This window comes from Ascaphus truei, chromosome 9 (assembly GCF_040206685.1).
Source record: "Ascaphus truei isolate aAscTru1 chromosome 9, aAscTru1.hap1, whole genome shotgun sequence".
NCBI classification, from domain to species: domain Eukaryota; kingdom Metazoa; phylum Chordata; class Amphibia; order Anura; family Ascaphidae; genus Ascaphus; species Ascaphus truei.
In genome coordinates this window covers 32,469,626-32,482,013 of record NC_134491.1, presented here as the reverse complement: position 1 = coordinate 32,482,013, position 12,388 = coordinate 32,469,626, and the positions used below count along the sequence as shown (strand labels likewise).

General features: G+C 41.6%; 1 protein-coding gene across 1 annotated transcript in view; it reads right to left on the bottom strand.

Annotated features, from left to right (window-relative positions):
* Window positions 1-12,388, bottom strand: part of LOC142502800 (cytosolic phospholipase A2 delta-like) — a 53,115-nt gene that overhangs the window by 25,757 nt on the left and 14,970 nt on the right. The window contains exons 5-9 of the mRNA XM_075614321.1: window positions 11,308-11,348; window positions 9,481-9,523; window positions 7,115-7,178; window positions 6,170-6,315; window positions 5,054-5,155 (exon numbers count right to left, since the gene is read on the bottom strand). Of these exons, the coding sequence (XP_075470436.1) occupies window positions 5,054-5,155; window positions 6,170-6,315; window positions 7,115-7,178; window positions 9,481-9,523; window positions 11,308-11,348 (396 nt within the window). The remainder of the gene's footprint in view (window positions 1-5,053; window positions 5,156-6,169; window positions 6,316-7,114; window positions 7,179-9,480; window positions 9,524-11,307; window positions 11,349-12,388) is intronic.

Here is a 12,388-nt window from a genome sequence, read left to right as displayed (position 1 = left end):
AGGGCTGAAAATTCTCAGAATGCTTTGAAGGGGAAGTGTAAAAAAAAAAAAAAGAAACAGAAGCTATTCAACTGGTCCCAATGTACTGTAACTGTTTGGTAACCATGTCACGTCCACTCTACACAACGGTTTTAGGTTGATGCAGCAACAAAAACAGAATGTCAGTGCACACGCCTGGAACCAGTCTCTCAAAGTTGATTGGAAACATAGTAGCAGTCTGAGATGTGTATGGGTAGGATCCACAGCCCCCCCCCCCCACCCCCCGTATATCATTTTCTTAATCATATATTATAATTGGTCAGGGATGGACAATGTGAAACAGCTTTTTTCACGGGGCAGGAGACCGGGATATATGACTCGAGGCTCCTTCAAGCCGTACTCTTCTGTGAATCTCTTGGCTGGCTGAGCTTTCAGCATCTGTGCCATTTATAATAAGTGCTTCTGCTAGTTTAAGACATTTGATACAGGTATCAATTCTGTTAATAACAATACAGAGCAAAATATGATGCCAGGAAAAGCAGAAACTAATCGATCCCAAAATCACACATGTATTAAATAAGTTTCCTGCATCTCCATATACTGTAGTATAATCGTTAGGCTGAGTCCATGGTGACTCCAGCCGTGCAGAGGCGCGCTGAGGGAAAGCGGGTGCTTTCCCTGGCCTTAGTTCGCGCGCCGTCCGGGGGCGTGTCAGGGGGCGGGCCAGTGATGTCACGGAGCTGGTTCGCCCTCATTGGGCGAACCGCTCACGTGACCGGCCCTGCGCTCCCGTGAGCGACAAAATTAAAAAAAAATTAAGTTCTACGCCTCCGCACGCGTGCGCGAGCCCCTGCTAAAGCCGCTCTCATTGCGGCTGCAGGAGCTCACTGACAAGCGTCAGCGCGCCTCGGCGCCTAAGTGCTGACCATGGACTCAGCCTTATTTTTGACACAACGCTAAAACAATAAAAAGTTATATAGATTGCATTTATTGATTGAAGTTAGGGGCCGTCTATTCTATGGGTCTCCTTTGGCACCTTTGTAACAATAACACACCACGTTTGGAGCATGATACATAATGCTCAGTCAATTACATTTATTCAGTACTCAAGCTATTATAACCTTATGAGAATCAGACACTTTACTTCACTGTCTGTGCTCTGGTCAACTTTCCCAAGATTTTGGTGCCTTGCGAATGAAATAACTAATACCAATACTTCAAAATAAAACCGCGTGATCAATAGGAAACCTTCATTAAACCCACTAAATATTGAAGATTAATCCCATCAGTCATCAAAGATGACAGTAATTATGTGAGACAAACAATGAAGATACATGTGACTAACTGATCAGCCCGGCAATACGCGAGGAATGCGGATTCATGGTTAGATTTCTCCATATGAACTGTTGGCGGAAGCTAAGAGAACACATGGTCTATCATTAAGTAACACAGGCTAAATTCCACCTGAAGTCAGCAGCTAGACTGGTTACTTGCAGTTAAGGCTGCAGTTCATTTCCACACCCTACTCTATGTAAAACAACATTGCAACCACCTGCTTAAATCTGTAACCTACTGTATGGAGAAGTCAATCAAGCATCCCATCAACATCAGCATGTCAGACCTCCCACAATGCATCTCTGGCCCCTCTCGTATTGAACTAGATAAACACTAGTTTATCGTGTTGCCTTTGACATCAAATTAAACTACAATATAAAGAACTATTGGTTCAAAAAGAAATACTGTAGCCCTTATATCACAGCTGATGTTTTCTCCCCTTCACACCACTCATTTCGTTCTCACTATCTAAATATGGAAACTGCTGTGCGGAAGGACTCATCTGCTGGTTGTTACTGTGAGTTAGAAATAGACCAGGAAAATGCAACACGGCTCACAAGGAATGGTTCCAGTTGCTGGGGTTACCATTAAATATATGTAGGAAGTACTTTAGGAAGTAGGACGTGCACTACAGAAATTACTCATTGTCATTATAAAGGACCGTATTTCCTTCCAAAATATGAACTTACTGCAAACTAAGTTCCTAAGACTTGGTGCCCCAGCCATTGCCAAAGCAATTGCTTCCTTAGTCAACTCTATCCTGTCTGCAGGTCATATCCCCAAGACATGGAAAACTGCCAGAGTTGTCCCAATCTACAAATGTGGGGACAAAAACACTGTCTCAAACTACAGGCCAATCTCACTTCTCCCAATACTATCCAAAGTCATGGAAAAATGTGTTCACTCCCAATTAAGCGATTACTATAGCAAGACATATTTCCCTAGCCAATTCCAATCTGGCTTTCGCCCCAAACACTCCACGGTAACTAACCTGCTAAAAGTTTGCAATGAAATCCAGTGTGGAATGGAACAGGGACAACTCACTGGTGCAATATTCCTAGATTTTGCAAAGGCTTTTGATACTGTTGATCATGTTATCTTGCTTAACAAACTCCAGTGCTGAGGAATAGGGAAGCATGCTTTAAACTGGTTTCAGTCCTACCTATCAGGTACATCCCAACATGTGTCCATCTCAGGCTCGAACTCTAACCCCTTGGATATCACCTGTGGTGTCCCACAAGGCTCTGTTCTGGGGCTCCTATTCTTCTCAGTGTTCATCAATGTTCTTCCAACAGCTTGTAAGGAAGCTTCAATACACATGTATGCAGATGACACAATCTTATATGCACACAGCCCTAACCTCTCCGACCTTGAACACATACTGTTCTTCAATCTGACATTTTGAGACTTGAAAATTGGATTTCTCAAAACAAACTGTTTTTAAACACTGACAAGACTGTAACAATGGTATTTGGGACATAAGCTAAATTTCTAAAGCTTCCAATGACTGAGCTCAAGATCAGAACCAACGCTAACACCACTCTAACTCCTGTTACTAGTTTTAAATACTTGGGCATATGGTTTGACTCCCATTTAACATTTGGAATGCACATTGATACCCTGACATTCAAAACCTATGCCAAACTAGGTGTACTTTACAGGAACAAATCCTCCCTAAGTCTGCTGGTTAAAAAGCGCATCGCACAGCAGACACTAATGCCAATGATAGACTATGGGGACACAATATATGGCTTGGCACCCCAAACCCACCATAGCAAACTTGATACCGTCTACAATTCAATATGCCGTTTTGTTCTCCAATGCAACCACAACACCGATCACTGCGAAATGCTCAAAGAACTAGATTGGTCATCACTTGAGTCTAGGCACAAAGTTCATCTTTCCTGTCTTGCCTTCAAATACTTTCTGGGCAAACTACCCATCTATCTGAACAAGCTCCTCACCCCTACCACATGCAGAACTTATCATCTGACTCCAAAAGACTGTTCATGGTCCCAAGGTTCAGCAAAGTATCCGTCCCCTCCTCTTACCGTGCACCTCACAACTAGAACAATCTACCGGAGACTAAGTCTCCAGTCTAAGTTCTTTCAAAACTAAAGCTGTCTCACATTTGAATCTGGTCTGTAACTGCTACATACGCCTATAAAATATATAATCTATGACTGTGCATGCAATGTCTTGTATATAATGTATATCCTGTTCTCTATGTCCAGGACATACTTGAAAACGAAAGGTAACTCTCAATGTATTACTTCCTGGTAACACATTTTATAAATAAATAAATAATGGCTCTAGAAAGTACTGTACTTGAATGTTACATGTTTCTTGGTCAAGTATCAAGCACATGAATGAAAATGTATCAAAAAAGAGACAGTACATTCAAAGTAAGAATATCTAAAGCAGCTAGAGCAGGTAACAGCTCACATGGTCAAGCTCACATGGTCACATAATCCCATGTCACTGATCTAACAAATTTAACAACATAAAGAAGGAATTGTTGGCTGAACAACCCTTATCTCTATACGGAGACCTCTTTCTTTCCAACACAATGTATTGTAATCTTAAACATCAACATTAATTAACGGAAAAACAATTACGTTTCCCAGAGCTAAAAGATCTAAAGAATGTTCATTGGTGAGACGAGAAGATGGAGAATGTATGTAATGTATGTATTTCACAGAGAACGTTTCCTTGTTTTACTGTAAACCTCTCTCAGAAGAACCAGAGAAGCCTCTTCATCTCCAGAAAGTGCAGGACCCACCCACTGAGCAGCGGACATGTTCGATGCGTGTGGGAGGAAAGAGGGAAGGAGTGAGGGCTTTGTGTGGGGAAGAGAGTAAGATGGTTTTGAGTAATGGGATGAATTACCTACCTTATCCCTATGGGTGCTGAACTATTGTCAGGAGAGGGGTTCCTGATAATGCAGAGGAGGCAGAACCAAAGAGTACAAAAAGTACACGCAAAGCAGGCAGTATTGTCTATTAGATATGCCTATTTTAGCTTACTCTATCTATTCAGGCACTAACACACTTTAGAGCGTAGCACCCTCTAAGAGGCTTGTTTTTATTGTCTATGTAAACCTCCCAAGCTAAGAATCTGCATCTATTGTAAGAAACAAGCGTCTTACATTTGACATAGCTGCAAAACAAACTTTCTTTTGCATTTAGACATCTCCACCAAGAACCAACATTGAGAATGGAAGACACGATACATGTACTATATATCATATTAGTGTTGGTGGCGAAACACCCCCCCTACATTTCTATTCTGTATCCACAATACCTCGAACCCTCTCATACTGTACAAGATCACCAGGTGTAAATCATATCGGGATTATACGAGATGTTCATTTAGAATCTGTTTTACGTTGCGCTTATCCCCTGGAAAGCTCTAATTCCCGGGAACGCTCTCATTGCGCTTATCCCCGGGAACACTCTCATTCCCTGGAACGCTCTCATTGCGCTTATTCCCGGGAACACACTCATTCCCTGGAACGCTCTCGTTGCTCTTATCCCCGGGAACGCTCTCGTTGCTCTTATCCCCGGGAACGCTCTCGTTGCTCTTATCCCCGGGAACGCTCTCGTTGCTCTTATCCCCGGGAACGCTCTCGTTGCTCTTATCCCCGGGAACGCTCTCGTTGCTCTTATCCCCGGGAACGCTCTCGTTGCGAGACCTCACAGGTTGGGTCTGATAAAGATAACAAGATGTGAGCACTCACTGGCGATGCGTAAAGTTCCACTTTCTCTTCCTTTCCGACAGAAAGAGACTGCAAAGGCACCGTTAGCGTCCCGTACGGGGAGTCCTTAATTGTGATAACGTCCTGGGGAGGAAGGAAGGAGAGACACATCTCTGTAATGGAAGTCAAACATGTATGGCTTACATCATCCATCTGTATGAGACGGAGGTCCAAACCCCTGTACCGCATCATGTATCCACACTTCTGTATGTTAAAGATGCAATCCAAGCGGCACAATATATATATATATATATATATATATATATATATATATATATATATATAAATATATATATATATATATATATAAAAATATATATATAAAATCAAAAATTAATAAACGATACCGTTCTGTGGCTAACAAAATGCTTTTATTTGTGCGAGCTTTCGAGATACACTGATCTCTTCTTCCGGCGATGTTACAATGAATAAAATGAATATATATATATCTTTTTGTTTTAATATATGAGGCCTTTGATTACCTTTATTGAAAACTAATTACTTAAGCTGCTGATCTTTTTGCTCTCCTGTAAAAGACCAGCAAACATCCTGCTTCCCAGGGTTCACTAAATGGCTGCCTTTCCGTTTCAATCAATCCTTCAGTCAGTGTAACTCAGCAGCTACAATATATCCTTATATTACTACGGTAACATTATCTATTGTTACAGTTTGCAGCTATAACTACTGGGCATATTGGCAACAAATTACCACAAACAGGAAAGTGTTACAAAGATCTTGCACTGCTGGGGAAGTGTGTTAAAACCTGCTATAGAAATCAAAGGTTGCTCAGTATATTAAAAATGGCTTTAAGAGTTGAATAACATGTTTTTTTTTTTTAAATGTAGTAAGTATTATCTAATATTACAGAACGGATTTTTTTTATTTTTTACACACATGTAGGATATTGCTTGGCTTGCTCCTTTATATGTACCGTGCTCGTGGCACCATGCTGAACACACATGTAGGATATTGCTTGACTTGCTCCTTTATATGTACCGTGCTCGTGGCACAATGCTGAACACACATGTAAGACTTCTACATCCTCAGCACCATATCCTATTCGATGAGATCACAGCATTTGATGGCTAGAAATGGTACCTCTATGTTAGCAATCAGCTCTGGTTCCCATTTCTTGATGCAATGGAAGCAGCGGGATTCAATATGATTCGGAACATCAACTGGGTTCAGCATCATTTTATGGGTTTTTTGACCGGAGTTTTTCACGGTCAGCACAAGACCTTTTCCTAGAGAAACAGTAAACCGGGCTATAAAATCTCAGCTAAGAAACAATCACGTCTCGAGAGATGGAACATATGAAAACCAAGGGAACAGGACTGACCAAGCCTCTGGCATAATGTTAACCCTTTTGCTGCTAGAGCAGCCTGCAAACAGGGTAAGGCAGATGGTCCCTATATACAAAACTGGGACGTGCTCAGCATGTCCTTGATGCTTGGAAGCTAGATGTCAACCACAGTTTCCAGATCCGCCAAACATTCTCAGTTATTTTTAGTCATTGAGATTTATATTAGGTTTGTCATTTCAAGACCACAATTGGCAGACAATTACAAATTAGCAGGATGGTTCCAGTGAGTAATTTGATATAAGAGCATTCACAGGCCTGCAAATGTGTTGGTTATACTTAAAAGCACATTTCTTATTCTGTACATAAGCAGTGAACTGTCTCTCCCATTCTTATAACACCTGGCCCATGATGTTACATAGGATGTCCAATTGGGTCCAGATAATCAAAAAATGTCCAGTGAGTCCTAGGTTTTAAATGAGCTTGGATGGGAAAAAAAGGGGATGTTTAAACAGGATGATCCCATTGCTTAATGAGATAGGAAAGTATAGTGCCCCAGTGTTTCCCACTAACTAAATCTTGATGTAAATCTCCGATATCTGATGCCACACGGCAACCGTAACTGGAACAGGCTGTACATTCTTTCACTGGAGTTGTAGAGCAAGCATCTACCCATTATATATGAGGCATAGTGATAAAAAAGGCGCCATTAAGGAAATAATGTACATTTTAAGATGACGTACCGTGCAAATGCTCTGGGATCTTCTGTTTGTCTATGCAGACTTCTAGGCAGGAGACCTCTCTGGACTGCAATGACAAGAGGAAAAATGTGACACTAGTCTTAAATTAGAGGCCCCCAGATGATTCTTACTAGGTGGACTCTTGAATTATACACCAGATCCATCGGTGCTTCTATTCTTTTGGGACCCCATGCAGGAAACTTTGTGGATCATTCACTTATGTCAGTTCTCACTATTTCTGCCATTGAATGTTTGAGCCTGTTCTGTAAGACAGGGTGTATTTGAAGACAAGATTGTACATTGCAGTGTATCTTTTTTGTAGGTTGGTGGCTCCTCCTTCCCAGATTTTAAGCCCGCCTCTCCCCACTTCCCAAGTTAGTAGGTCCTTTCATTCTACTGGATATAGATCCAATGTGGTCTTTCTCCCTTCTAATAGAGGTAAATGAGAAATGTAATCCTAATAGAGGTATATTAGTATTTTATCTGGTAGTGTTAGGACTTGCGAACAGGGTCTGCCTTGTCGTGGCTCACAAGCTTACAACGCTTTGGCCAAAGGGTTAAACTAAATGACCCTCTTTCAAGAGAATATATAAGTATTTCACTGTGTATTTTTGTCATGTTGGATGTAGCATTGGGCTTCTCTTATCTTTTTTAGTAGATTATTTATTTACGGATACATAAGTAAGAGGCTTCTGTCTACAATTAATAACTTCGATTAAAGGATTTTGGACCTACAATGTCTTAGGGGTTTCCTGAGGTTGTTTGACCCTAAGCAAATTGTTTCGTTTTGGTCACCTCTATATCTAAACCACTGATAAGGACCGTTAGCCAAAATCATCTGTGTATTGACTGTTCAATCTGAAACTTTAAACCCAGCTTGATTTTAGTATTTTCTAAACCAATTAGGGTTCCATTGTCTCATATTCATTTGTGCTGATTGGGAAATTGATCTATGCAGCCATTATTCTTTGACACCTACTGAATAAGTATTTTGAATAATTGAATGTATTTTTATTTTTTATTTTTTGTAACTTCAATTTTTATTGAAAATTGAGACATACAAAACATTTTTATAATGTAATGTTTCCTTGGTAATCAGAAGTTATGAAGGATACATGTGATCTTTTACTGTACTGCTTTTCTGCACGGACAGTGGCAGCCCCTGGTTATCCCCTCTCTTACTCGGAAGTATTCTTAATGCATCCTGAGCCACACAAGGCCAGAGTATCAGAAGTGACCAAAAAGAATGGCAGTGTTCACGTGGAGGGGGAAAGGGCATTTCTGTTTTTCACAGGACACAGCGAAGTGATGAAAGTTTCTTTTTTTTCTTCTTTAAGAAAGTAAACTATATTGGTAAGTTGTTTTAAGTATGTTATAAACGGGGCGTACTTTCAGGGTGGCAGATAAAGGCTGAGATTATAGTGAGCGCGACGGAGCGCATGGCGTCGCCTGCGCCTCCCGCCCGAGCGATGGGTGGACGGAGCTTCCAGCGATTGGGGAGGCGTGGTGGACGCGTCACCAGGCTGATTCGCCCTCATTGGCTGAACCGCTCACGTGACGTGGCCACCACGCGAAAAGACAAAATAATTTGTCTTTTCAAACATCTTCTGCGCGGTCGCTCTGCATTGGTCGCGCGCACGATGGGCGGCCTCATAGGAAAGAGGTCTGTTGTTCTCGCCACACATGCACGCGCAATTGCGAACACTATAATCTCAGCCTATGGGAGAAGTTGGCTAAGATTTCACATTGCTCTGCATTGTGTCGCAGGTAATGCATATACACACACAAATGAGTTCATATATAGAAGGTTCCACGTACAGCGTTAATCCCTTATAACCAGGGTTGCCACATTGACGTTTTTATAATACAGGACGCCATAATCCAGTATGAAAGTGACGTCATAATGTGCGATAAATGATTTGCAGATGCTTTGAGCTGTATCTCCCGCGTTACCGCTATAGTCTTTGGTTTTTATCATCTCTGCGGTTGGCCGGGCGTGGAAAGACGCGCATTGAACTAACAAGGAGCGAGCGGTGGGAGAGGAAGTAACGCCTATAGGGGTGAGGGACCCCGGATTATGAGATAACCAGGCACTGACCTAACTTCATTATTTTCGTTAATTAGTAAGGCGACATTTTTGTGGCTAATTTCATTACAGTCATTTTAAATTCAGGCATTTCACGTTAAGGCACTAAAATACGGGACAATTACGCACCCCGACAGACCTTTCCCGGGACAACGGGACAAGTCAATGAAATCAGGGACAATCCCGTCTATACCGGACGTCTGGCAACCCAAAATTATAACCCCTTTTTCTCATTTCAAATTCAGTCTCCAGCCATGAAAGTGTCTAAAAATAAATGTTTTACCACAAGCACACTGTTTGTTAGAAGCTTCTCTGGACGAGATGGTCTGTAATGAACAAAGTACAGATTATACATGAGGCAATCAATGCTAATCACATCTGTAAACGCTCTGGGATACATTTCTCTCTCTCTTACCTTTACACTTGTGTACAATCCGAGCTACAAACAATAAACATAAGTCTGCATTTACATTATTCGTATCCGCCTACAATACTGTACAGTGCTATATAACAATAAATAGTAACATTTGGACACATTCTGCAATGCTAAAAGTATTTGCACAATGCATGATATGTTACAGTTTCATGTAAATGCCAGATTAAGATGCACATTTAATAAATGTGTCAACTCCAGGCTGGTGAGTAAATGGCACTGCACAGAAACAATAATGCAACTGTGTTATCCCCTTCCCACAATGCAATAACAATACATTGTGCATTGTATGCTGGTGTTGAGTATCACCTTCAACAGTCACTTCTTAGAGAAAAAGGAATTTAAAGTTGCTAATATCAATCTGTGAAGGTACGTTGGGGACAGGCTGTAATTATTGGGGGTGAGATGTAGGCCCGTATTCACTAAGTTCTGCTATACCATTCCAAGATGGTGGCAGCAAGGCACACAGCCATTCTTTAAAATGACGATCCAGAGACTGTGTTTGCCAGATGAATAAGAATCCTTATCATCTGAAAATATACAGTACATGGCTATAATACTTTTAAGACAAAGATTCAAAGTAGCCGCACTCGTCAAAAATGGATAACTGGAGTGACACGGACATTCTGAAGATGTATTAGATAATCTTCCAAATGTCTTTGTGACGAGTGCGGTAGAATACTATAGCCGTGGTGCTATACCAAGCTGTGAAAATATCTTATGGACTAGCAGCTCGTAGTAAATATGGGGCTGGTAATGTTTTACGAGTCTCTATTTTCTCTGGACTGTTGCAAATGCTTAGTTATACTTTGTTCTGATCTATAAGGTACATGTTCCCTGAAACTTCGGGATGTCTGCATGATGGACTGAATAAACACCTTTTTCTTCTACTCCCTGTGCTGGTATTGTGATCACGGCGGTGATCTTTATTACCTTTACGTGCACCCACACCTGAGGTGTGGAGGTAGAGAGGTAGAGGTAGAGAGAGAGGTAGAGGTGTAGAGGTAGAGAGAGAGGTAGAGAGAGAGGTAGAGGTGTAGAGGTAGAGAGAGAGAGAGAGAGATAGAGGTAGAAAGAGATAGAGGTAGAGAGAGAGGCAGAGGTAGAAAGAGGCAGAGGTAGAAAGAGGTAGAGGTAGAGAGAGAGGCAGAGGTAGAAAGAGGCAGAGGTAGAAAGAGGCAGAGGTAGAGAGAGAAGTGGAGGTAGAGAGAGAGGTAGAGGTAGAGAGAGAAGTAGAGGTAGAGAGAGAGGTAGAGGTAGAGAGAGAGGTAGAGGTAGAGAGAGAAGTAGAGGTAGAGAGAGAGGTAGCGGTAGAGAGAGAGGTAGAGGTAGAGTGAGAGGTAGAGGTAGAGAGAGAATTAGAGGTAGAGAGAGAAGTAGATGTAGAGAGAGAGGTAGAGAGAACTTGAGAACAACGGCACAGTGCAGTACCTGTGGGGGCTCGGGGACCCCCTGTAGTACAGTGATTAGCAGGAGGTTAGACACAATGTTGGATTCCTAAATCTCATGTTCCCACCCACCTACCCACCTGGTTACTCTATCATTTGGTAATCTGGACCTATAGTAGGGAAGGTGATAATGATCAAGGCTGATAAGAAAAATTATAATAAAAGCGAACTTTGGCCTTTCGTATTGTTGCCGCCCATAGTAGACTATACACTACAGTACATAACTCACATTGTCTGCATCTTGAATTCCACTTCAAGATCTTCCTTGCCCTGCAGAAACAAAGATTGCACATCACAGATAAGAGCACTGGCACCTGCATGATGGGAAGTGCTAGAGGCACATTCACCCAGTCCTGCTCTTTCTTGTACTCCAAAACCTTTTAGCTATGGAAAACCCTCAATGAGCTGTGCAGGGAATGAGGACTCCAATCCCAGGACTTGCTGAGTTTGACCCTGGTAATCAGCCTGCTACCACTATGGCTGGGGAAGTCATTTACCATTAAAGCCCAGGCTTGTTACTTTCAACCCCACTGCGTCCTGAAATAAAAGGTCCTTATTTTGAATGGCAGAAGCATTATTATAAGTCAGAGAAGGCCTTGGTTGGAAGACATGAATGGATCACCATGTGACATAGTTATGTCAAGGTTGGCAAGCATGATGCCCACATAATCATCTTGACTTTTGGTGAGAGTATTCAATATATACAGTGCATGGTTAATCTTTTCAAGAAAGGTCAAATGAGTCATATGCATTCCTCCTCTCACCTGCAGGGGCATTTAAAGACATTAGGAAATGTTGAAAAGAATGTGTTTCCCTTTCCCCAACAATAAGACAGGATTTATTGTTATTGAAAAGTGTAGGGTGAAATTCATGGGGCAAGGATAATTGATGCAAATATAGAGACTCTCATTAACAATTGACAACCCTGCCTTCTCATGGCGCCCCTCGTTTCTAACACAATGGGCTCTGTCGACCCTTGGGCTTAGCGTCCCCTTGGGTATATCCAGCTAAGCAACTTCCATGGATCTTTTTAAAGTGAAGTTTTCCGTGGAAGTTGCCTATACCCATCTGTGGGTGAAGAAAGTAAGTAAGTAAGTAAGGGTGAAATTCAACAATTCAACATATGTACATTTATAAGTGAGTGTAGCAAACCCATTCAGTGGGGGTGCAACAAATTGCTTGTCATATAACAAAAAAAATCTACAAATTCTCACATTTCTCTGTAAAAAATACAAAATAATAATCATAATGTAAGCAGCATCAGGAATGGCTTTTGGGTCCGAAACAATCCATGTCCATCAATAGCTTTA